Source organism: Falco peregrinus, chromosome 2 (assembly GCF_023634155.1).
Source record: "Falco peregrinus isolate bFalPer1 chromosome 2, bFalPer1.pri, whole genome shotgun sequence".
In the NCBI taxonomy this organism is placed as follows: Eukaryota; Metazoa; Chordata; class Aves; order Falconiformes; family Falconidae; genus Falco; species Falco peregrinus.
This window is the reverse complement of record NC_073722.1, coordinates 116,739,964-116,765,353: the sequence shown is the minus strand read 5'-3', so window position 1 is coordinate 116,765,353 and position 25,390 is coordinate 116,739,964. Positions and strand designations below refer to the sequence as shown.

The 25,390-nt window shown below is 54.8% G+C and overlaps 2 protein-coding genes across 4 annotated transcripts in view; one reads left to right on the top strand and one right to left on the bottom strand.

The window, feature by feature from the left end:
• NTN1 (netrin 1) overlaps positions 1 to 15,191 on the top strand; it is a 103,096-nt gene extending 87,905 nt beyond the window's left edge. Inside the window, exons 5-6 of one of the 2 annotated variants that reach the window (XM_005236216.3) lie at positions 5,287 to 5,361; positions 14,762 to 15,191. In XM_005236216.3, coding sequence (XP_005236273.3) covers positions 5,287 to 5,361; positions 14,762 to 15,090 — 404 coding nt within the window. In that variant the 3' untranslated portion in view covers positions 15,091 to 15,191. The remainder of the gene's footprint in view (positions 1 to 5,286; positions 5,362 to 14,761) is intronic. The other variant, XM_055797872.1, reaches the window with a different exon arrangement.
• Positions 15,192 to 22,200: 7,009 nt separating this feature from the next.
• Positions 22,201 to 25,390, bottom strand: part of STX8 (syntaxin 8) — a 104,573-nt gene continuing 101,383 nt past the window's right edge. For both annotated transcript variants that reach the window (XR_008746157.1, XM_055797874.1), the window contains one exon: positions 22,201 to 23,255. Coding sequence is in view for 1 of the 2 variants with exons in the window: in XM_055797874.1 (XP_055653849.1) it covers positions 23,188 to 23,255 (68 nt within the window). In the remaining variant the exon portion in view is untranslated. The remainder of the gene's footprint in view (positions 23,256 to 25,390) is intronic.

Below are 25,390 nucleotides of genomic sequence, written 5' to 3'. Positions count from 1 at the left end.
TTAGCAGCACCAGCCTGGATCAAACAACCCCCCAAAATGAAGACGTTAAAAAAAAAATTAAAAAAAATTAAAAATGCAACTTTTGCAAGAAAAAAAAATATTAAGCAAAACAAAGAAGGTGTTTAGCTGTGAAAACTCTTTGCTCAGCCAGAGACTTAGTTATATCAAGGGGATGGGCTGAGCTGCAAAGCTGCTGAATGCTATGCTGACACATTTTACTAAGCTGCTACAGACACGAAACAGCCGCCCGCCACCTGCTCCCAGCCCTCTGTGAACAAGTAGCGCCAACCGCCTCTTCCCAGATCTCCTCCTGCTCTGTTTGTCCGGGAAATGCAGAAAGTTTGTGCTTTCCCGCGGGGAAGCGGCCAGTTGCTCCTCACCTGGGGCACAGGGCAGGGAGGTGGAGGATGCCCCCGCGGTGGGGCATGGTGCATTAGGATGCAGTGATGAAAAAACAAGCGCTAGAGTCTGGTTGTGCTTTGGGTTTGCATCTCTGAAACGGGGATTTGCACTGAAATATTTGTGCAGCTGAGCAAACTTGGGGAGGAAAGTGCTGGGAGCAGGGGAGGAGGGTGTTTGGCTATCACCACTCAATTTCTCCCACACCATGGTGCCGTAGCCAGGGGTGTTCCAGTCCTTCCCGGGGGGATGGCCAGGCCAAGTGCAGGCTAGGAGGGACTCAGAGAGCTTTCAGGGTCCGTTGAGGGCAGGCTGAGAGGGTAGATTGCCTGGAAGGAGGAGCAGGGCAGGACAGCACCAGCATGAGGACCAATCCTTGCTCTGCACCTCGTGTGCACGGGAAACCTCTGTACAACGCGACAGGCAGAGAGCTGGGGCTGATCGCATCCAGCAGCCCTGCAGGGCAGAGCTGCGTGGTGTGCACCCCATAATGCCCATAGGGCCTGGGTGGACAGGACCGGGGCACTTACCACCCCATGCTTCAGATACAAGGTTGCTCCCCATCGAAAAGGGGGCTTCAGTTCTTCAGGCAGCCTCCTTTTATTCTCAGCCTGGCCTTGGTCAGGCTCCAGCATCACCTTCCAAGGGCAGGTTACCCCAGGCTGGCCCTCTGCAACCCCACGGAGAGGGGCGAGAGGGACCTGCAGGACAAGGAGCCTCCCTTGCACCGGGGCAGGCAACACATGGCTCGGGACTCTGTAGGTTTGTAACAGAAGACTTTGGGGAGAAATTCTGCAAGTCTCTTATGGCATGTGTATCTCCTGCACACATGCACGAGTCACTGCAGCAGCGTTGAGAGCCCTCCGGGCTCCAGATCGATCCTCTCCTCCCATTTCAACCTGCTGCCCCTTCCTCCCACCCCTTCCCCAGCCTTTGAGCTTGGCTTTGCTGTCACCTTCCATCAGGAGACCTGCAGCTCAGCAAACTGCTGAAACGTCACTTGGTGGACGAGCAGGATCTTCCCTAGGCACTAGGCAGCAGGGAAATAATATCCTGTGGTATCCCCTCTGTGCACTTCCCCTAAGCAAGCAGCGATCTTGCGGCATCACCCCACACATGTAGCATTGCTCACCAGCAAGCACAAGCTCTAATCCTTTGCTCTGAGAAATTTCATTTGCTCTCCCAAAGAGGCCCCGGAGGACCTCCAAGTCACCCAGGAGGCAGGAGAGCTCTCCACATAGGAGACAAAGGAAATGAGCCAGGGCAAATCCCCCACCCCTGGCAGCCCTGGCATCGGGTGATTTACACTGATCTACACCAGCTGGCTCTGGCCACATCAAGTTCAATTTAAACCAGCTGAGGGTCTGGCACAGCCTGTGGGGTTGGGAGAAAAAGAAAGAGAAAGGGAAGGCAGCACAAGGGTCGTGTTAGCAAAAGCAGGGTCAGAGCAGGGCTGTGGCTGGGTGCCTTGAGCAGCAAACCTGGTTCCAGGTCTGCACCCTGGGGGCAAGTGGAGGCTGTAGGGATGCAGGGTGCTGACCTGCAGGGCTTGTGGGAGGCAGCTGGGTGGTAGCACATCAACCCGCAGCCTCCCTGGCTGGGAAGTGATGCTGGAATGGGCTTCCAGCAGGTCTGTGATCGCAGGCAGAGTGGAAATATCATGGCAGTAGTGTAAGGGTTGGGAAGCTCAGATGTGGTTAGGGATGCTTCTGTGGGGAGAGGCTGCTGAAGAGACTTGGGGTTGTTTTTGTGAAGCGCTCTGGACTGAAGCCCAGAGCAATGGTTTCTACCTGGTTGCAGTTTCTTGAGGCTGGATCCCAGAAGCGGTGCTGCGGGGCTGGAAGCAGGAGCTGCTCTCAGTGGGCTCTGCCAGCCTGGCCGGTGGAGACCCCTTTGCAGATCCCATGGTCAAGCAAGCCATGGGGCACGTGGGTGGCAGCTGCTGCCCACCCCTGCCCATCGCTAGTGCTCAGAGCCAGCTGCTCACCAGCATCTGTTTGCCTGGCTTGTTAGATTTGGCCAGGAGAGGAGAGATCTGCAGCCAGAGCTCCCCAGTGTTGTCCCTGCTCAGCTGCTTGCTCCCTGCCTGCCCTTGCATCGGCTTCTTCTGCAGCTCAGCACCACATAGGGACTCAGATGTAACAATGCTGAACACCTACAGAGCTCCGGGATTTTGGGGCCAGAGGAAAGCCATCGTCACGTTTATCATAACTGCTTTGGTGTCCTGAAAACATCAGCAGTCTGTGGATGAGCAGAATTGTACCAGCTGCCCAGCGAAGCTGCCCCATGGCCTGTCTTTTGTCAGTCCCCTGCTCTACCAAGCAGGTGAGGGGAAGCGCCCCAGGCTCTTACGTTGCTGCATGCTCCTTTATTTCCCTTTATAGACTTTTCCTTCAGTGTTTATGGCCAGGAACCTCTTACCATCGAGTTGTACCACGAATATTTCTGTTCCCTGGGCTTGGTGATGCCAGGCAGCCACATCCCTCTGCATGGTGGCATCCTGCTGGGTGAGGCTTTTCTAGCAACTCTCCATCATCTGAACTACAGTTTTTATGGAATATCCACTCTTTCCTCAGTGCGTTTCATGTTTTACTTGATGTCTGGGATCGTATTAGATGAGAAAAGCAAAAGGGAGGCCTCAGCTCAGCTCCTCGTTTTCTAAGGGCTTCGGCTAGGTTGTAGCTGGGACTCTTGGAGGAGGAAGGTGCCCCACTTCATATCACAGCTCTCGCTTTTGGCCCTGGGTAGGTCATACTGAAAGAGCACGAAGCCACGTGTTACTGTGGGTGCTCCCCTCAGGAACGGGAGCAGCAAGCAGCAATAGGACAGGAGGATGGTGCTGAGGTGAGGTGACTCTGCTGGTGACATTGAGAGGCTGGGGCATGGATGGATCAGAGGCATTGGTACTGAGGTGGTACCTGACAATCGTGAGATGTGTGTGTGTTCAGGTCTGTGGGTTTTCTTCTCTTGCTGGTTCTCCCAGTCAAGCTGAAAAAGAAGCTGCTGCTTGGCTCAGGCTGGGTTTGGTTCTGCTGCCAGTGGGGAGGGTGGGATTTGGGGTCCATGAGACCTCCTGGAGCATCTCCTCTCCGCCTAGAGAAGCTCCTCATGTTTCTGAACCTGCCTCCCACTCCAGAGACACCTCCTGTACTGAGGCTGGTGAGCAGAGCACCCAGCACACCGCATCTGCAGACCTCAGTGTCTGCCTTACCTGTGCTGTCTCTGAGCATCCACCGCTGGAGAACACCTTCTCCAGGGTGTCCCTGTCCCAAAGCTGGCTTCATAGTACAGCCCCTGTGTGTGCAGCAGGACTGCAAACAGAGCTATCACCGCAAAATGCTGCAGCTGCTGTAGCTGTGAAGCCACTTCCCAGCTCTGTGCCTCAGTTTCCCCTCCCAGGCTGCTTAGTGTCTGCTTCTCTAGGAAAGCACTGCTGCTTCCAAGGGCTCTTGCAGTGCGTAAGAAACGGGGCCTCAAGCCCTGCCGAGGCTGCAGCACAGCCGTGCTAAGGGGGGTCACAGAGGGTGATGCCGCACAGCCTCTCCCCCAGGGTTTCATGTCATGGTCCCCTGAAGAGTGTGGGGTGTTGCATGGGCACGTGTGTTTCCAGTCTGGCACTGCCAGTGTGGCCTGGCGCAGGATATGGGCACCCTGTGTGTGCTGGCCATGGGGTACCAGCAGCATCCCCCACCTTCCCAGCATCCTGCCCTGCTTGCAGAGCCCTGGGCCCTGCTGTGGCGTTTCAGCAGGTTTTCATACCTGGTCTCCAGTGGTGGCTGTGGAGGACCAGTGGGCAGCTGGGAGAGGTGGAAATGTCCAAGGACTGTCGCTGTAGCAAGGTCTCCCGCTGCAGCAGGATGTGTCCCATTTTCCCCCAAGTACAGGGTTTCCATGGTGCTGGGGGCCTCTCTCTAGCACCCATGGGTACTGAGACATGGGATGTGCACGGACAGCACATCCAGGAGCCAGCACTGATCCTGGGAGCTGGCACATGGTGGCACATCACCCAGCCAGCCACGGTGCCACCAGGCTGTTCCCAGCAGTGGCTGGAGGCACCAACAGCGTGATGCCATCTGACCGCGTGATGCCATCCAGCCGCATCCCATACTGGAGCAGGTCCCCGGGGAGCAGCAGCTACCGGAGCAGGGCTCAGCATCCCCGCAGCCAGCTGGGGCCGTGGCCGGGCTCCAGCCCCACCAGCCCTGGCCGTGCTGCCAGGCTGCCATGCCAGCACCCCCGCCTGCCCACCGCGCCGGCTGCCGCGCCGCCCCAGCGAAGCCAGCGTGTCCCAGCAGTGGGGGCCCATTAGAAATGAAATGTTCCTACTGGGGTATTTTATTTGCACACTTCAGTAGAGTGGACACCAAAAGGCTTTGCTAATGCTTCATGGGCTGCTAATTTCCTCTCTGACCCGCATTGTCGGAGGGTGACCCCAGCCCAAATCTCTCGGCAATGAATGCCAAAGGCTGACACCGGCCCGGGTTAGGGGTGACAATGGGGCCTCTGTGGGCTCCGGGCAGGCTCCAGTTGGGAGCTGGAGAACAGGGGGAATTTGTGTGGCTCTCAAAAGCTCTGGGTGGCACAATAAGGGAGGCCCCCGGGGTCTCCCAGGAAGACAGAGGCGGCCCAGGGAAGCCGGGCAGGGGGAGGCGGGCGGGAGGATGGTTTCCTTTGTGAAAAGCTTTCTTTAGAAAGGAAGGTTTTTCTGAATGCCCCCTTAGACGACCCAATCGGGGCCTGGCAGATGGATATCACAGGCACGCTGCTTATTCATGGCAGGCTGCAGCTTTGAGCCGCGCCCCCCCCTCCTCCCCCCAGCCTTTTATTCATTTTAAGGCTAATTTGTTTTGTTAATGTTTTCTTGCCCTCCCCCTCTCTCCTGTGCAGATTGTGACTCATACTGCAAAGCCTCCAAGGGGAAACTGAAGATCAACATGAAGAAGTACTGTAAGAAAGACTATGGTGAGTCGCCTCTCTCCGCCACTTCCCAGGGATGAGTGGTTGCAAGGAGATGGAGAGGGGGAGCATCTCCCTCCCGGGATGTCCCCAAGCCCACCTGGCCCAGGGGCAGGTTGCTGGCTGGGTCCCAGCCACAGCTGGGGCCAGGCTGTCCGTGCTGGGGGTGTGCAGTTTGGAGTATGGGGTTTGCTGGGTTTGGAGAGGAAGCCCTGGCTAGCGATGCTTGGCGGAGCAGCAATGTGATGTGTTACTTGGAAAATATGCATTCCTCTGCAGATGCTGAGAAAACCCCCAAATCAGGGTCTGTAGCGTCCTCATCCCAGTGTCTGTAGTGTCCTCATCCCACAGCATCTTCTGGGTTACAGTGACACTGTGTCCTGTCTCTTCTTACTGTGCTGTTCCATGCAGCAGCTTTTGAGAACCGTGCTTTGCTGTGGTGATGAGCAGTGGGCGGTTCCCCATCACATGGATCCATCTCCCCCATAAATCTCAGGCAAATTCAGAGGGTGACACAGCCCTCGGACAAGCCAGGGAGGCTGCGAGATCCCCATCCTTGCTCAAGGTCCTGAGCATCCTGCCACAGCTCTGGCTTGGAACGGGCACATCCCCACCTTTCTGCTCCTGGGGTTATTTTTGATGCAGGTCCATTTCCAATGTGGTCACCAGCAGGTCCATGCAGGAGATGTCCAGGGTGACCTTGGGAGGGGATTTCCTTCAGGCCACACCAAGAAACCCCTTGAAGCCCTCCCTGGGGCTCAGCAGCCCCTCTCCAACCCGGCTCTGCCATCGAGCTGCTCCGGCATGGGCAGGTGGGAGGAATGGCTCCACTTTGGTCCTCCCTGCCCAAAAGATCACCCTCCTTCACCAGCCACGCCAATACTGCCGGGATGAGCCAAGTGTCAGGAATGGGACTGACCTGGAAAAATCAGGTAGAGCTGGTTAAATAGAGATGCTCTGCGCCAGGGGATGTTTAGAAATGCTGCTAAACATACACGGGGGCTGGCAACTATCTCACCCCCCCTCAGACACTGCAGCTGAGGGGAGCAAAGTGTCTGCAGGAGGAACCAAACTGGAACCTTCAGGTTTGGTGTGGGGCTGGGGAGCGGGCTGGGTACGGGTGAGCCTGGCTTTGACCTGAGCCTTCAAAGGTGTGAACAGCCAGGGAAGTACAGGGTGCTGTGCAACATGGTTTAGCATCTGCCAGGGCTGCAGCTGCCTCGGTGTCTGCCAGCCCTTCCCCTCCACAGTAGAGGAATGCATTATACATACATGCATATGCATGTGTATATATGTTTCTCTCTGTGTGTGTATATATTTTCACCAAACTAGCAAGGAAAAAACTCCCATCCCATCTGCATCAAAACATTCAGGAGTGGAGATACCTTCTCTCTCCTTCAAGCGTGCTCACAGCAGCTTCTCAGCATGTCTGGGAAGTGTTTGCAAGAGCAGAACGAATTCCCATTTAACAGCCCATCCCTGGACAAGGCGCTTCCCTGCAGGACCGGACGAGGGATGCTCAGTGCTGGCTTTGTGCTCTGGCACCTCCCTGTGAGCTCAGGGGAAGCAAAAGGGCTTGGAGGCCAATGTTTTATTTGCATTCCATTTATTCTTCCACTACCCAAGTGGCAAAATGGTTGTGGAGAGCATCCCTTGGCAAGGATGAGCTACCAGGGCTAGGATGTGCTTGTGGTCCCCCTCCAGCAAGGCTGCACCGAGGTCCAGCCATGCTCGTAGTTGCTGCTGAAGGTTCATCAGATGTTAGAAAGGTCCAAAGAATGCCTTTTCCCTGAGAGAAAAAGGTTTAATTGCACATGAGAAAGTCACTGCTAGAACATGAGGTTATTAAAGATGGGAGCAGGGCTGAGCACCAGACTAGTAAAGCTGTGGGGTTCCTCGTGGGTGGATTCTCTGCTGGCTAATAAGGTACAAATGCGTTTCCTTCACATGGTGCATGCATCCCTTCATTTTCCCACCTGGCTTCTCCAGCATCTCCTAAGGGCTGAGCTCACACTGGAGCGTTTGCTCTCTGAAGAGGGGAGAAAGCAGACACTTGATTGCAGGAAACTTGGACCTGTCACGATCCAAATTGGCCCCGGGGGTTCAGAGGATGGTAGGGAGGAAAAAAAGGCTCGTGCATCCCCCTCGAAGCACGTTTCCAGCCGAGCAGCGCTACCTTTCCCTGTGGCTCTTGGGATGACAGTTGCAACACTTTGGTGGCAGCAGTGTTTGGGCTCTGCTCGAGGGGCAGCCCCGCTGTGGTTTTGCTCCATGGCTTGTCTGATCTCGCTGGGGACAGATATTTCCTGGGGATTCAAGTGAAAACTCACACTTGGTTTTGTTTGAGGCTGTAATGTGGGCTCACAGGCTTCAAGAGGTCCTGGGGAGATGAGAGCAGCTCAAGAACCAGCTCGGGCAGGAGATACCCCCGGAGCAATGAATAGGGGTGCTGGGAAGAGCTTGTCTTTTATAACGCAGCATCACTTCTGCAAACGCACAAGTGAGCCAAAGCCGCTTGCTGGGGCTGCTTCAGTGCAAGTGGGTGCAGGCTGTCCCCGTGTGGGAACCAGGGTGCTCCCACCCGAGCCCTCCTGGCCCTGGGGGTCCCCAGCCAGCCCCACTGCCCCAGCCAGCCCCATGGCAAATGTGCTTTATCAAGGGCAAAGCAGCCTGGCAAGGGAGCAGGGCAAGCAGTGCTGCAGCACCCCCGGCCACGCTGGGCTGCAGGGCCAGGGAGGGAAGAAAGGGTTGAAAAGGTGCAGGGAGGGATAATAAAGACTTTGGGACTGACACCCCAGCAGGAAGCCAATTAGGAGGCTCTTTTCCTCACCGTTATGCTGGCATCGCTGGGCTGAATGTCCTAAAAGGCCCTAATTAGCTTGAACAGAGTTACTTCTCCCGCAGGCTCAATCGGGAAGCTATCATCCGCCCCTGCTTCTCAATGGGGCTTTTTAGCTCCCCGTTTCATTCACCAATTCAAAGGGGATATTTTCCCTTATTTATTTTTCTTATCTGTTTGTTTTTGTTGGGTTTGTGGGGTTTTTTTATTTCTTTTTATTTTAAATTGGGCTCTTACCCGCGAGATGGGTTTTGGTGCAAATATTTGGAGTGAAACAGGGCACGGGGAGGGCAGGCTGGGAGATTTCGGTGGGGGCAGGCAAGAACAGCAGCTTTTGCTTTTTCTGGGTTTATTTTGGCTGCCTGATGGAACACTGGGGTTGCTCAGGTCCCAGGAAACCAGGGGTAGAGAAGGGGGTTTACTTGGGTTTGGGGCACTTAAAATTAGCCTGGAGAAGAAGGGGGGGTCCCTGCTGAGCCCAGCTGAGGATGGAGATTCCCCCATGGCCCCAGAGGAGAGGGGATTATTTTATTAGGGCAGGTGATGCTGGTCCAGGTGATGCAGGAGCATCTCTTGTTTGCTTGCGTGCTGCTGTTCCAGCCCGATCTTTGGGCTTTTCCCACTGTCTGTGTGGGGTGGTTCATCCCAGCAGGATGGGCAGCTGCAGGGAAGGAACAACCGAGCTCTTTAATCTCAGTTTTCCCTGAGTGAGCTCCCCGCATTGCGATGGGGCCCAATCCTGCACAGATGGTGCTGGAGTGTCTTGCTGGGTACCAGTACCATGGTCCCAGCCATTGCCCCTGTGCCTTCCCTGCGTCCCTTGCGCAGCATCGGGGTGGAGATGGGGGCGAGGAGCAGGATCTTCATCTGAAAGGTGAGATCATCTGTTCACTTTGCCCTTTCTTGGGGAAAAAAAAAAAAAAATTAAAAAAATCCTTCCTTTCGTGGAGACTTCACTTAGTCACCCCCTTTGTCGAGAGGAGCTTGGCAGGGGCTGGTGGAAAAAAGCAAAATGTGTTTTCAAAAGGCAGCTTGAAAAGAGAGAGGGGGGAGAAAAAACCCTGAATCCACAGAAAAACCCAAGGCCAGAGGGGAAACACCATCCCCGGCTCACAGCCCCTTCCACTGCCCTGGAAGGTAGGGAAATCCTGTTCCCGGAGCGGGGAAGCGCTGAGCAATCCCTCCCCGTAACCGCGTCCCGAGGGAGCGACTGGGCAGCGCTGGATCCCCCGGCATTGAGGGGGGGGGGACGAGTCTGCCTGGCCAGGGTGCACCCAGGCCGGCAGGGATTAGGGGTCATAAATCTCCAATATTAAATCGGTAGGAAATTGGCAACCGGAGGCAGGCAAAGCCACGGCCAAATAAATTAAAACAAAAAAAAAAAAAAAAAAAGGGGGGGGGGGGGGCAACCCTGTTTTAACCCTTTCCTCCAGCAAGGAGCCAGCCCTTTCCATTCCCAAACCCAAATGGTGTTGGGGTCACCTTCTGCTGCTGGTTGGAGTACAATCCACAGGGGCTCTGCTCTGCTTGTGCAGAAAGAAGGGACTGGAGCCTTTGGAAAGCTGCATCCACAGCCGCTGTCCCAAGCACCAGTTTCCATCTGTCCCTGTTAAAGACCCTCTTGTCTCTCCTGGCAAACTACTTGCACCACTGCCAGCCCCGTGATCCCATGGGATCTTTCCCCGGGGCCAGCACAGCGATGTTCTCCGTCGCTGGAAGCTCAGCTCCACAAAGCTCCAGCTCCCACGGTCAGGTTAGCATATGGGATGTGTAGGTTTGTCTGTGTAGCCCAGTCCTAGGTCAGCTTTGGCAGGGGAAGCCTTGAAATCAGGAGATTTATCACAAAACCCAAAAGTAAATACAAAACAACAAAAAAAAAGGCCCACTTTTTTTTTTCCAGCCTCACTCTTTTCATGGAAATCTCATGATTTTTGGGCCCCTGACTCATGGTCTCTGAATGCTGTGAGGCGCTGCTTTTATTTAAGCCTTTACACAGCCGCCCTCAAGCATGTTGTTTCAAGGGTTTGGGGTTGGTTTTTGTTTTTATTAACATCCCGTCATCCACCCCTCGGCTTTCATCTGCAACATCAAGCCTTCAGGTCTATCTTGTGGCTGGAGGCTCCCAGCCAAGCCTCAAGGATCTGGGCAGCTCCAGGGCCCCAGAGCTGAGTGCTGGAGGTAGCACTGCTCAGCACCCTGCACCAGGGGATGCAGGGGGGACCAAGGACCCCCATCCCCTCCCACAGCCAGGGGACCACTCGGCCACCTTTTTCTCGGAGAGAAGCATAATGTGGTAAGACACCTGGGCTGGGGTGACTTATAAGGCACCATCTAGGTGGGCTTTGTGGATCAACAGCTTTGGTGTCAGGTGGGATGTGGTTAAAGGGGCAGACCCCTGCGCTCACCGGGTCTGAGCATCTTCCCCTCGCTCCTCAGCGCCTGTCCCCCCGCTCTCCGTGCCTCTTTGGTTGACCTGGAGCTCCCTTGGGGCTGATGGGGAGCAGAGCAGGCACAGAGTAGTGAACCTGGAGAAAAATCCTGAGGGCTATGAGGGGCGCAGCTGGGTGCGGATTACCCGCAGGGCTGGGCTGCCCACCCTTGGCAAAGCACAGGGCAAAGCAGGAACAAGCCACAGGCAGCCCCAGGGCACCACCAGGCTCAGGACCTGGCCCAGAGCCCATCCTCGCTGGAAATCAGTGTCACCAGCCTTGGCTGAAGCAGCAGCACCTTCACAGCTGCAGCTCATGTGGTTTTGTTCTCCCCCTCTGGCTCACCATCCACTTCTGGGGGACCGCAGCAAGGGATGCATCACCCCCTATTACACCCTCCCCACAGACACTTCCAGGGATGCTTTTCCAGTGACAGGGACTGTCCTCAGTGCAGCTCAGCCTCGGTACAGGGGTTCAGTGGGTGCATCAGCAAAGTGAGAGCAGTTCACCATGGCACAGGTAAAGCCAAGCTTTGCCCTAGGAGATGGCAGCTGAATGACACCACCAAGCACCAAAGCCACCTTTGGAGTGGTGGGGCACAGCTGAGCCCCTCCTGAAATCACGAAGGAACTGAAACTTTCATGAAAAATGAGTGCCTAAATCCCCAGGGATTCACCCAGGGGAGCCAACTTAGGTGCTTCCAAAAATTCCTCCTGCGCCTCTCTGCTTCTCTGCACATCTCACGTTCCTCAGGGGGTGCTGAAGACCCCACCACACATCACCACCAAAATGCCCAGACAAGTCAGCGCTAAACTTGGGCTCTGAAACCAGGCTCAGGGGAAACCACATGTCCTGGATGCAAAGTTATGGGCAGAAAACTTGCTGTCAGCAGAGGCAGCTGTGGCCGTGCCAGCCAAGCCTTCACTGAAGCTTTCACTCCTTCCACTTCATTAATAAAAGGGGAAAAAAATAAGAGACGGGGGCCCTGACATCAAAAAAATACAGACTGTGTATTTTCAAGCAGAGTTTCCTGTAACCACCTCTCTCCGGTTCCTTTTCATTCATTTTCTCCATTTTGTCAGTGTGGATCCAGGCAGGTCAAAGGGTTAAGCTTTTTTGGAAAGATTTGTTTCCAAAAAATAAAAATTGGCTAATCTTCACATTTTGTTACCTTCACACCAGACTGGGAAATACACGGTCAGAGCTTAGGGTTGTTTTTTTTCTTTCTTTCTTTTTTTATTTTATTTTTTTTTAATGAAAGCATCTGGCATCCATGACATGCTCTAAAAAAAACCCCCAAAAAACCAACCAAACCCCATATATTTTGTAATGTGCTAAAAAGCCTTGCTGGGCTGCAGAGCCCAGCTTCCTTCCATAGCCTGAAATCAGTTTGCACGTTGCGGTTTTAAAGAGAGGGTGATGCTCCTCCACTGCTAATCCAGGGGGGTAAAACTGGGTTGTTAAAAGGCAAATGAGAGTTGTGCCTGGTTTTTTTTTTTTTGAGGGTTCTTCCCCCCCGTTAATCTATACAGGCCAGACTGGACCTGCTGGAGGCTGGCCAGATGGCTGAGCCAGGCAGGTGGATGGGCAGGGGTTTGTAGCTCACAGGGCATGGAGGGGAAGGGGAAAAAAACGGGAAAAACTCAAAGATTTGGTCAAAAAGCACTTCATGGTTGGACTGCACCAGCCTGCACAGAGCCACCAGCCCTCGCCTGTTCTCCCGGCCAGGGCTGGCATCCTCACCCAGGTGTTTCCTTCTGTCTCTGCTGGTGGGTACTCCTCATCCCAGTCAGCAAAGAAACCCAGGAGGGCTGGGTAGTCACTTCCTGGTGAAGATATTTTCCTGGAAGCTGAGTTTTAGCGAGGAGGAATGTGTTCAGCCTCCCTGGAGGACGTGATTTTGGCTGACTGCTGCTCCCGTCCTCTTCTGCTGTCCCTGCACCGTGGTGGACCGCTGCTGGGAAGAAGCTCACCAGCACTGCAGGAGCTGCCTCCAGGCTTATATCTCCTCCTCCTCCTCGCCCTGCTGTGGGGCCAAACGCTCCCTTTCCCACATGGGTCTTCATCCTTCCCTTTGGCTTGAACCCGAGTCAGATGTCACCTGGAAGGGCATGGCAGCGCCTGCTGGAAGGATGGCCAGGAGGCACGGGTGAATGTGCTCCGGCATGGGCAGGGTGCCCAAGGAAGCAGTCTCCTGCAGGAGGAAAGGGAGGAGGAGGGGAAGGGCTGGAAGGGTTTATCGTTGCCTGCTCAGGCCCACCTGGGCTGCAGCCCAGGGCCGCCCCACAGGATAAAACGGTGGTGGCTCCGGGGGGCTTCTGAAACCAGGCACGAGCAGAGCCCGAGCCTTGAGCACGCTGGTGCCCACCACCGTCCCACCTCTCAGCATCTTTGCGGACAATCTTGCAGATACTCTTCCCACCCAGATCACAATGACAAGCCACCTCTTCACTCTGGCCCTCCGTGACCACGGGCCATCGCTCCTGCACGGATGCTGGTGGGTGCAGGGATGACGTAACGTACAAACCGTGCTTCAGGAAAGAGCCAGGGCCGGAGTGGCAGAGCGCTGACTCCACCAGGTTTCCTCAGTCCGTATGACTACAGGTGGGCTGGCTACGCAACATCAGCCACAGGCTTGGAAAACATCATCATCTTGCTTATGGATCACGGCTGTCCTCCATCTCAGTCTTGCTTTAGGAGCTTGTTACCTGCCAGGACACCTGGCTTGCCCGGCTGCTGCATGCCAAGGTGCCCCCTTGGAGCCCGATGTTGCTGTTCAGTATTTACAGAGTGAGTCTGCCAGACCCAGAAGTCAGGTCGGACGCTGCCGCTGACCTCTCCTTACAGAGCCCTGCCCTCAGTCCTCCACCTGTGCTTTTCACCAGGAGCAACCGATGAACGACCTTAACTCAGGAACATCTAGAAACACGTGAACAGCCATGCTCCCTGCTTCCAGATCCATCCATAGGTCTGAACCCCTGCACTGTCCTGCCCCCAGGCCGGGTGCTCACGGAGAGCTCTCTCCTTGCACCGGCCCCAGGCAGATGTGCTGGAGGCCCTGACAGGGCTTTCCTACCTCCAGATGCCAAGTGCTTGGAGATGTGGGCTGATAGCAGTGTTTTCCTCCAGATTTTACCTCATTTTCTCTTAAAACCTGGGGCTACCTTACAGTCCTTGTGCAGATGCACCATCCAGCAAGGAAGGGAGAGGGATGCCCCGTGCAGAAACCCATCCTCAGACTGAAGCGTGTGCTGCTCTCTGGACACGTTGGTCAGGAGGAAAGCTCATCCCATGTCCTGTGGTGCAGCCTGGAGTTTTGGCACTGCCCACGGGGACAGGCATCTCCCTGCCCTGCCTGCTGCAACGCACCCCTGGTGCACAGAGCCCCTGCCCCACACTCGGGCCACCACCCGGGGCTGGAGGCACAAGCTGGCCCTGGGCTTGTTCATTTTGTCTGTGCTTGCTGCTTCAAGGGAAAAGGCAGGTCCAGTGCACACGAATCCACCTGATTTTTAAAGGTTCTTTCAATCATTCTGAGTTCACCAGTGCTGGGGCAGATGCCGCTGCACCAGCGGTCCTGTGGAACTGCTCCGCCCGTGCTTGCTTCATAACCATGTCCTGGAGATGATGGTCTTCCCTAGGACCCAGACAGGAGATCAAGGCAACCTGTTCTCCATCACTGCTCTGGGCAGCCCTGTGTCATTTCCAGGGCTCCTAGCAGGAGGAGTCCCATGGTTCCTGGCCCACAGCTGCTCCCAGCCTCCCCCTGGCCTGGGGGTCCTGCAGTCCCCGTGGTCCTTGGGTGAGCCATGCCCACGCTCACTGGGGACCTACAGGGCCACCTCTGTGGCAGTAGAGCTGGAGATCATCTCCCATGCCTGTGGTGGTCTCAGTACCTTTGCTAACATCCTCTGCCACCAGCACTGGCTACTCCAGCTGGTGACAGATGGCCTGGGGACAGAGGTGGTTCTTGTGCCACCACCCCTTTGGTTGCTGTCCCCCAGCCTGGGCTCAGGAGACAAAATCCCTTTTCCTCACACAGCCTGTTAGGTGAGACTTGAAATTCATTTTGTTCTCGCCAGCTCAGATTGTAACATCTTTTCCTCTCTTGCCTCATGTTTTTGGTTTTTTTTTCCAGCTGTCCAGATCCACATCCTGAAAGCGGAAAAAAATGCCGACTGGTGGAAGTTCACGGTCAACATCATCTCCGTCTACAAACAAGGGAGCAACCGGATACGGCGCGGAGACCAGACCCTGTGGATCCACTCCAAGGACATAGCGTGCAAGTGCCCCAAAATCAAGCCCATGAAGAAGTATTTGCTGCTGGGCAACAACGAGGACTCTCCTGACCAGAGCGGCATCATTGCAGACAAAACCAGCCTGGTGATACAGTGGCGGGATACGTGGGCTCGGCGGCTCAGGAAGTTCCAGCAGCGGGAGAAGAAGGGGAAGTGTAAGAAAGCCTAAAGGAGGAGAAGGCAATGGAGCACGCGAGAGGGAGAGACTGACTGTGCATGCTGCTTTGTGTAGAGCTGGGGCGGGCAGGGACCAGCGATGGGGACAGCGGGAGGAAAGTCGCGCTGTCGGGGCGGGCTGGGGGGGCGGGAGGGATGGCAATCATGGATGTGGGGCTGGCAGGTTTCACCTCGTGTTCTGGGAGAAAACAAAACAAAACACAACAACAAAACAAAAAAATTTGCACACGTGGATATAAAACAAGGAGCGTGGGTGCGGGTGCGTGGCACCCAGGCTCCCCCGCAAGCTTCTTTCTGCCCCATTGGCTGAAGAAATCAGAGACCCCAAACTGCCTTCCAGCTGCCAACATCTGCTGCTTCCAAAGCACGGCATGGGAACATCAAACCTGTCCGAAACTAATCAACTGCGATGCTGGAAATTAATTCCCCATCCCCAAAAATACGATTCTCAGCTTAGGTTGAACAAGTCAGTTATGGTAAAGGAAACTAAACCGAGACTTATCGCCGGGGACAGATCCGAGCACTGACTACACAGGTCATCTGAAGACTCTTGGGTATCCGATAGCCATAAGGATCATCCACTGTACGGTACCAAGGAGTGGCCGAGGTCTCCAGCCGTGACAATGCTCTGATCCCAGGTTAGGCACAAGCCGAGACCATGTTGGTGGGCGACTTCCACATGGGCACAACTCGGGGGGACTCCTTGCTCTGTCCCCCACACCCCGAGGAGTGCTGACCCCCACCACACCGAAGGAGCGTGAGCCCGTGGGACACCCTGGCCCCCTCCCAGCCACCGAGTTAATAACCGGAATCTCCAAGGAAACACCCAGACTTTGAAAAAAAAAAAAAAGTTGGCATCCAGTTCCCATAGGTGCCCTGGAAGATCTTGCCTGTTGCAGTCCCTGAATCTCCACTGCAGCCCCCGCTGAGCCCTTCTTCATGGGCTTGGTCCTCCCTGCTGCTGCCAGCAGACTGATGAACCTTCAGATGACAGAAAATCCGTGCAGATGACACCAAGGTCCTGCCTGGCCGCTGGCTTTGCTCCCAAACTCAGCCAACTCTCCCAAACCCACACCAGCTCTGCCCACGCTCCCTCTGGAGCCGCAGCTCCCCAGCATCCCTGCACAGGGCGGCCAGCCCCTCGGGAGAGAAAGGAGGGGGGTGGCGAGTGCCAAGGGACCGTCCCCGTGGGCAGCGGGGCCAGCGCAGAGCTCTGAGGTTTGGCCAAGTTACAGCCAACACAGGGCAGAGACCTGCCCAGGGGAAGGGGAGTCAGCCAGGGGCTGGATGAGCGAGATGTGACCCACCTGGAGCTCCCCAGATTGCTCTCCTGCTTCTGCTGGGGGTGAAAACCAGCAAATCTAAATTTCCCCCTCTCTCATCGCTAATGCACTCGGCAAGGCGGCAGCTGCCTCTCCGCCTTCCCGCACCCCACGCCCCAGCCCGAGGGCTGGAGCATCTTTCCCTGGGGCACCCTACGGGCAGGACTGGCTGTTGAGCTGTTTGTCACCCAGACATCGTGTCCCCTTGCCAGGCTGCTCCCCCGCCACAGCGGCCCATGAGAAATGGGGATATCTGAGCTCAGCGGATCAACAGCGACAGGCAACAGCGGGGTGGGACAGCAGGGAGGGCAGGACGGGTACCTGGAGGAGAAGCAAACATTAGTCGCTACGAAAAGGAAAACCTCCCTGATATTTTTCCTTTTAGGAAACTTGGAAACATCTATTTTATGACATTTTCCAGTGGTTTTGCCTTGTTTTATAGCAATTGACAATATTTATATAATGACATAAACCACCATAAAGCGAGGCAGCCATGTAAATAGGTGTAAAGTGGAGGGCTCCCAGGGAAGCACCCGCCAGCGCCGGGCTGCTGGAGACACCACCCGGAGGGAGCAAGCGCTGCTGAGCCTCCCCTGGCAATCTCGAGCCCCCTCCAAAATTACTTTGGGTATTAGGAGACAAATCCCACCCTGGCCATCAAGCAACCCTCGCAACCCCCCCGAGCCCATGTTTTCTCCCCTTACCCGGAGCAGACTTGGTTTTCCTTACTTCAGAGCTCAAGGAGAGCCAACAGTTTTGCAGTCAAGGAAACCCAAGCCACCAGGCTTTGAAGGATAAATTCTGACCTCAAGCACCTAAATGGAGGCTTAAAGCCCCGGAGCGGGGCTGGGGTGTTCTCCCGCAGCTGATGCCAGCAGCACCCTGCGCCGGCTGGAGCAGCTCGGGCTCGCTCAGCCCCCAGGATGCCCTTGAACCTGGGAGACCTTGAACGGCCCGAAAGCGGCACGTCCAGCCCAAAGCCAGCTCCCTGCCTGCAGAGCAGGAACGTGAGGCCAAGGAACGTGGGGGCTTGGGAGCTGCCCACCGAGCACATCCAGACACGAAACGCTCACTCACATTTTCCAGCCTTGCCAAGCGCAGCCACCTTCCCCCGCGCAGCCTTGACATCCCCCCAAACCCACCCAGGGGCGAGCCCCAGCCCCTTCCCCAATCCCAGCAGTCCAGGAGGCTGCGGAAGACAGACCACCCACTCCACCCCACAGCCGGACCCCTCCAGGCACCGCCAGCACCGGGGAAATCAGAAGGAAATGGAGTTTGCACAAGACGTGAAACAACTCGGAGCCCGCTGCAGCCAGAGCGACCCGCAGAAGCGCGGCCCCCCCCTCCCCGTCCAACCCGGACCCCTTGATCCCTGTTGGAGATTTGCGCTTTCCAACCAGACCAGAGAAGCCCCTTCACTCCATCCACAGTCTACCAGTGCCCCTCGCACGCTCCCAGTAACCTTGACCTGCAGGAGCTGCTGGCGTCACTGGTATGGCCCTCCCCCCTAGGGAAGGCAGAGCATCCCCGGTTTTGGGGTGTCTGGGGATGCAGCTCTTCCCTGTAGCCCCCCCGCTCCAGGACATCCCACCTCTGGCTGGTCTCCCGAAGGGGGACAAGCTGTCACCCCTAAACATCCCCTGTACCAGGCTGGGGTGCAGCCCTGCGGGGGTACAGGCACCCCCCAATCGCGCTGGGGCAGGACCGAGGTCCGGGGGGGTGGGGGTGGCCAGGGAAGGGGCTGCGGTGCCTTCAGCGTGGCTTCGGAGAGCAGCTGAAATGCCAAAACAATCATCACTCCACGGTAGCACCCGACAAAAGTTGTTCCGTCTCGTTTCTGTTCGTTTCGTCGTGTCCGTGCCCTCTCCCTGCACACCCGCCTCCTCTCCCCTCACAAAAACCTGTGTTCGTTTTGGGGTTGGTTTCGGGTTTTTTTGTTGGGTTTTTTTTTTTTTTTGGATTATTTCTGTTAATATCTTGAACTGTAAATGTTGTTTAGTTATGACCATTGCATACTGCTTTGGGCGATGTTTCTTTACAATGCATACTAATATATTATGGTTATTATATATGAATATATTTAATGACACGTGAAAAAGTTGTGGATTTTCTTATTGTTTTTCCAAGTTGTTTCTTTTATTTTTTTCCTTTCTTTCCCCCCCCTCCCCTGTTTGTTTTGTTAGATTGGCTGTAATTGAACCTGAAGGAGCTTGTAACTGTTCAGCACCCACTCGTTAGAACTAAAGTCAGAAACCAGTTGAATAAACTCTTGTAAACTGTAAAAATCTCCAAGGATCTCTGCTTCCTCCCACCTCGCGGGCCGGTGAGCCTGAGGGACAGGGACCTGGGCAGGGAGGCAATGGTGTCCCTCGGCAGGGTCCAAGGTGGGGCACGGCTATTTTTGACCATCGGTCCCAGCCGCGCATCCCACCAGCATCCTCCCAGCCACGCTGCCCGCCACCAGCCACACGCCCTTGGGGACAGCGGGGTCCTGGTGGGTGGGATGGGGGCCCCCACCAGTGACCTCTGGGCTCCGGGCAATTGCTGTGAGCTCTGGACCGAGGCACATCCCGCCAGGCTCCCCATCCTAGCTCTGCTGCTGGAGGAGCCTGTGCCCTGCAGTGGGACAGAGCCAGGGCACGCCGAAACCCGTGGGACCCCTCACAGAGGGGGCAGGCGGGTGCAGGGGACGGGCGACAGCCAGAGCCCGGGGTCAGGGGAGCTGCCAGCCCCACTCCGGACCCATTTTCTGCCCCCATCCACGGGCTCCTTGCCAGCGCCATCCCTTTCTGCCCATCCACTGGGATGGGTCTGGGCTCCATCACCCATCTCCCCCACGGCACCAGTGGTGCCGGGTGCTCCCGAGGCAGCTGGCACCCGAGAGCAGGCAAGGGCTGGTGGTACGGACATGGAAAATGCTGGAGGTGGGGAGAACTGAGGCAGCAAAACACTTCCAGAGAGAAAAATACAGGCAAAAGGTCCTGCAAACTGCTGAGGGGTCAGCCCGCCTGACCCATGCCCTTAGCGTCGCTGGTAATTTATGAATTCAAAAACATCTCAGAGGTCAGAAATCTCAGATCTTTATGGCAGAGACAAATGGGTCACAAGTGCCACCACCTCTGCTCCAGGGCTGTCACCTGCGGCTCCACAGAGAAGCAAATGGCTTTCCCAGATTGCTTTGGCTCCCCATCCTCCTGGCGACTGGTTGTCCAAAGAAGACACGGTGGCTCTGGAAAAAGGGGAAAGAGTCTATTCCCACCGAGGGCCAGACCTGGAGTGTTTGCTCCCAGCCTGGTCCCACCAGGCAGTGTGGGAGAGCGCTGAGCTCAGCACCGGGCTCACCCCCAACCCAGGGGGCGTGAAAACGCCCAGCAGCCTTTCAAGATCATCTTTGTCCTCAGGTAGGAGCCAGGAACTTCTTACCGATGGCACTTGGACATGTACATGCCTCTTAACATGCACCAGACCTCCCCCCAGCACTTTTATTTTTAATAAAGTAACAACTGGCAGCAGCCGAACTCCTGAGCATGTCCTTGGAGAGAGCAAGGAGGGCGATGCAAGGGAAGGCGAAGCCTGGGATGTCTCCCTGGCCACATTCCAGTGGGACGGGGAAGACCTTTGCTTTGAGAAGCCACCACAGGCAGATGACTCCAGCAGCCCCATGGCACAGATTCAACGGGGAGACTTGAGCATCCTTTGTCCCCTGCCTGGAGCATCCTTTGTCCCGTGCTTGGAAATCACAGCAGCCGGCAGCACGGAGACCCCGGAGAGCTGGGCTCTCCAGCCCCGCTTGCTCAGAGCCAAAACCCAGCGGCGCTCGTATTTTAACCTTCCTTTTTCTTTGGTGGGGCAGGGAGACTGAAAAGCTTTCCACAACACAGCAGAACGCTGCCAAATTCACTTCTTTTTAATAAAACTCCTCACCCACACAGCACATTAAATGTTACCTAAAGGGCAAGTCTGAGAACCCTTTGTCAGACATTTCAGCAGAGCAAAGCCTCGTGGTTCTACCTTTCCCAGGCGCTAACAGAAAAAATGTGTTTGAGGACCCAACAGGTCAGAAAACATCTTTTTAAAGCCTCTATCTGAACAAAGTCACTCTGTCACGTTGATCGGGATGAATTACACATCCACCCTGCGCATCCTGGGAATTCAAACAACATCTTAATTCCCTCTGTAAATGACAATTTTAATTAGAAACCAAAGTCCGTAGTCTCACCTCAATAAACCACGTGTTACTTTCCTGCTGTCACCGAAGATCCATTCCGTTGCGTGAAATCCCGCACAACTCCAGGAGCATTTCCCTCCACAGGACTGCAGGAACGCACAAGTTTGGAACACGTCTCCAGAGCCGCCCATTATTTGTTTCCAGCTGGAGCTGCCTTGCTTAAAGCTCCATTTCTAATCTGACATCAAGCAATAAATTAATCAAAAAACTGTTGTGTCCTCTTGAAAACCACAAGACCCTATCTTCCCCCCCCCTCCTTTGAAGGTTGCAATATCACAGAATCATAGAATGGTTTGGGTTGGAAGGGACCTCAAAGCTCATCTAGTTCCAACCCCCTGCCATGGGCAGGGACACCTTCCAGTAGCCCAGGCTGCTCCAAGCCCTGTCCAACCTTGGACACTGCCAGGGATGGGGCATCAAGATAAAGCATCTCCCCGTGGTAAGGCAAGCAAGCAAGCAGGCACAACCTGGATTGGACTAAGACTTCAGGGATTTTCTCCAGCAAAGCACATGGAGATGTGTGCAAGACTCTGCTCCACCCTGGCCATTGGCATTGTTTTGCATCCTTCACCAGCAGAACATGGCATCCAGCTACCCCCCCAAAGCCCAAGCCTCGATTTCCCACCTTTGGTAAACACCAGATGAGGATGCCAAAGCCAGCAAAGCACAGTCCACCTTGCCCCAAGATTTTGTATCCCTCCAGAGGGATCTCCTCCAGCTCCAACCTCTGGCACCGAGCATCAGAAGATGGGCTGGGCACCAGCAGAGAGCCCTGTTTGAAGCCCACTGCCCACACCACCAGGCACAGCTGTATCTACCGGGGTTTTTCTCCACCAAGGTCCTCTCTCCACCTACCTTGTGCCCTTCCCAGGAGCGCAGAGACAGGGCAATGCTGCTCTTCTGCTCCAGCGTATGGCTCCCACCCAGTAATGACAGGTTTGCATTCAGTGGGTTACTCAACAGCTCCCCGTCTCTGCTTCCTATAAAACCCCATCTTCTCCTACACAGGCAGCTCTGTCGTTCCCACCTCAGATCTTGGAGCAACTGGGTCAAAGTCTCTGCTCCAGCCCACACCTGCATGCTGCAAGAAGAGCAATTCGCACTCCGATCTGCAGATCACCAAGCACTTAACGAAGGGGCCAGTGCCCAAGTCCCAGCTGACAGAGAGGGAAACTGAGCCCAGGGCAGCAAAACGGCTTTTGTGCTGCTCAAGAGGGGATACAGCACCAGGACACCCTCGTTTCCCACCTCCCTGACCAGTGCCAGCCGTGCCACTACCTCAGCTGTGCGGGTGGAAGGTGGGGAGAGGGAAACGAGTGCCAAGAGCCAGTTGAGAGCTGTGAAAGGAGATACTCCACCACCCCAGGTGAGGACCAGCCCAGGGCTGGCAAGGCTTACGGATCCGCCAGGAAACGTATGTCATGATACACATGAAGTCTGACGAGAATTGTTTCTTTCCTTCTTCAAATCAGCTCTTAGGAAATGGAAATGCTGGAGAAGTTGTTCATGCATCACAGAAGATGGTAGGAAACAATACAAACCCAAGCAGATATATTGTATATAAATGGATCAGCTTTTATTCAGTATTTATTGCTTGCTCTATCAATTCTGAAATCAAACTGGCACGTGTAACAAAATAATGATTTTCTTGGCCAGAAGCAAACATTCAATACTTCTTTTTCCTTAGTTTTTACATAGGTAATCCTTCCTCTCAGTTTTAACAGCGTGTGAAAAGTTATAAAAGAAAAGAGGCAGACCTCAGTCACCGAGCTGAGTACGTTAATGCCAGCGCATCTCCTGCGGTCAGCCTGGCAGAGCACGGCAGAGCACGCGGACAGCACGCCTTCCTCATGAGCACATGTTGGGCAAGGCTTTCCACTCCTACACACCTGGTTTGAGACCCGCTGCTGTTTACATTTCTATCTGTGGAGATCAACACCGATAACTCCCCTCCAGGGGCTGAGGACTGACTCACTCGCCAGCGTTTCTGTGCAGCTCGTGGGGGTCCTGCGCCTCGCCACAGGGCTCCGCATGCTCTCGCCTCCCACCCTGCAAGAGTCCAGGTGCAGTCATTCCCCAACACATCTATTCCTTGAAAAATGCAAGCATTTTCTATTCCCAAGGTATCAGAAAGCAGAGGAATGCCGCCACCGTACGCCCAAAGCCCACCTTTATTTTCATCGATGAAAGCCCTCGGGATGAGCGGCCGCGCAGCAGAGGCGGCAGCGGGCCGGGCAGGCACCAGCGCGAGCTCAGACGCAGATGCACGGAGAAGTGCATCTATTGTGCCGCCAGCTGCAGCCTCGCCAGTGCCAAACGAAGGTGGGAAAAGAGTCCTTTTCAAGTTCAAACCCTCCAAATCACGCAGTGCTCTTCAGCTGGGCGCCGAAGGAAGAACGGATGTCTGTCGGACACAGCTTCATTCTGATACCGTGGAGTTTATTTAAAACACAGAAGGTCTTTGCACAAAATTGGTCTCTTCTCTGGAGTCCTCCGCGCTCAGCTGTTGAGCAGCAGCTCCGACGGCCCCGTATCTGCATTACTGCGTTGGCCAGACAGCGACCACGGCAATCGCAATCAGCAGCAGCACAATCACCACCAGCATCCCTGGAAAGGATGAAACAACGTCAAGGTTGCTGCCTTCATCTTTTACAATTGCTTTTTTGCAATTAAACTCTTCCTCTGAGTCCTGCTCCTCCTCCCAGCTGAGACTGATTTCCCCCCCTGCTCACCCAGTGCAAACCCCTCACCAGATCCCTGCATGTCCGTGACCTGAACAGACGCATGGACTCAACCCCCATGTTCGTAGGGTAGTTCTTTCTCTTCCCGACCCTTCAAAATTATTATTTTTTTTAACAGTGCCTGCAGGGTATCTTCCTACTTAAACATCTGCCTTGCAAAGATTAAGGGATATGCTTAACTGACGGCAAGGCCAGTTAAGCTTTTCTAGAATCCCACACCATCCCGCTGGGGCAAAGGATTATTCAGGAGGAAATCCAAATTGCATCAGAAAATTGTTTCCAATACAAACTACTCCTGCTTTCAGACAAAACTATTTGCAGAGCAAAAGCAGGGCTTTCAGGTAGACACCCGACCTGGGAAAAGGGAGATCAGCCAGCATTAAAGACAGGCCCACAGCGCTCTGCCCATCTGTGCTGCTCACGGCTGGCGGGTGCCCCGTCCCACCCCAAACCCTCACCCACTGCTATGCAGAAGTCAACAACTAACATGATCTTACAAAACTTCACCGCTATTTTTTAGTTTGGGCACACCGTGGTGCTCTGAAGAAGGACAGTGTGAAAAAAATGTAAGTTACGGATTGTTTTGAAGGCTGATCCAGAAAACTAGCAAAGCAGACCTTCTCCCCCTCGACTGAACAATAGCAACAAGATGACACAGCTGTCAGGCGCTTGATAGAAGAAGCTAATTCTCCTTCATTCCCCCTTTCTTAGGGGAAACCCTCCCCTTTCTCTCCCCTTTCTTAGAGGAGAGGAAGAAATGTTTTGCTGAAAATGGACTGGATCCCTGTGGTCTACCCCATCACCTCCCTAAGCAGCCCCAACGCATGAACTCCCCGCACAGCCGGCAGCACCACTGCACGCTTTGGGCACCAGCATCACGAACACAGGCATCCCCTGGGGTTACACGATCTTTTAATTAGGAGGCTTTTGTTTTCATTTAGTATCTGCTCCGTGCTGTCCCCCTGTCCGAGCTGTGGGAGTATGTTAGTGCTCCAAGTGCGGAAAAAATGTCCCTTCATTTGGTCCGCTCACAGATGACTATTACTCAACCACTTACAATATTTACAAGTCCAGCTCATGGCAATTAAAAAAGGATGTATTAAAATAAGCTCCTCTTTCCAAGCTGGAAAAGGATATTAGACATCGCTTTTTGTAAATAGTGTCATGTTTTCTGTGTAGAAACTGTTTCTCTGCCAGGGGTCCAGGACTTTTTTCCAGGGAAATAAGAGTTGCCACCAACAGTACTTTTTTTTCTTCTATGCTCGGTTGAAACCATTTGTTATCTGAAGGGAGCCTGAGCAGCGTTTTGCTGCACTGGCTCAAGCAGGTCTCGCATGTCAAACCTTCTCCTTGCAGAAACAGCTGGCGGCAGAGATGGCAGCAGCTCCACACACCCTCCTCGGGATGCCCAAGGACTGCGGCAGGACCCGGCGCCACGGTGGGCTGTGGGGACGAGCTCTTGGGCTAGGCAGGGACAAGTGCTGTAGCTGAACGGTTTATACTTACTGCATCCTTTGGGGCAGGATGATTTGGGGTGATTTTGTTTACAGGACACTAAATGTCAGGTTATACCTGGGTGAAACTGCTTACTAATCACATTAAACATGGAGTAAACGAGTAAAAATGCATCTTGCTGCTCCCTTTCCAGCCCCAGCAAGGGCTTGGGTTTGGTCTGAGGCCGGAATGCACAGGGACTGTGCTGGGCACCCAGGACCCCAGGTCTGTCCCAGCAGCACTCACCACTGCCAGCTCCCTCACCAGACAAGTCCTTCGGGAAGCATCCCAGGGGATGCTCCCACTGCTGGGCTGCCGCAGAGCCTAGTCTAGCTCCAGATCCTCATCCCAGTTCAGCGACTGTCAAGCATATTTGACCCAGGCAGATCTCAGACCGTACTTGCTACTTGCAACAGGCTATTTGCTCTGACCCACCAGCACAGGTGAGAGAGGGAAATTGTTCAGTCTTCCACCTCAGCCAACCACTCAACGTCATCCAGCAACACA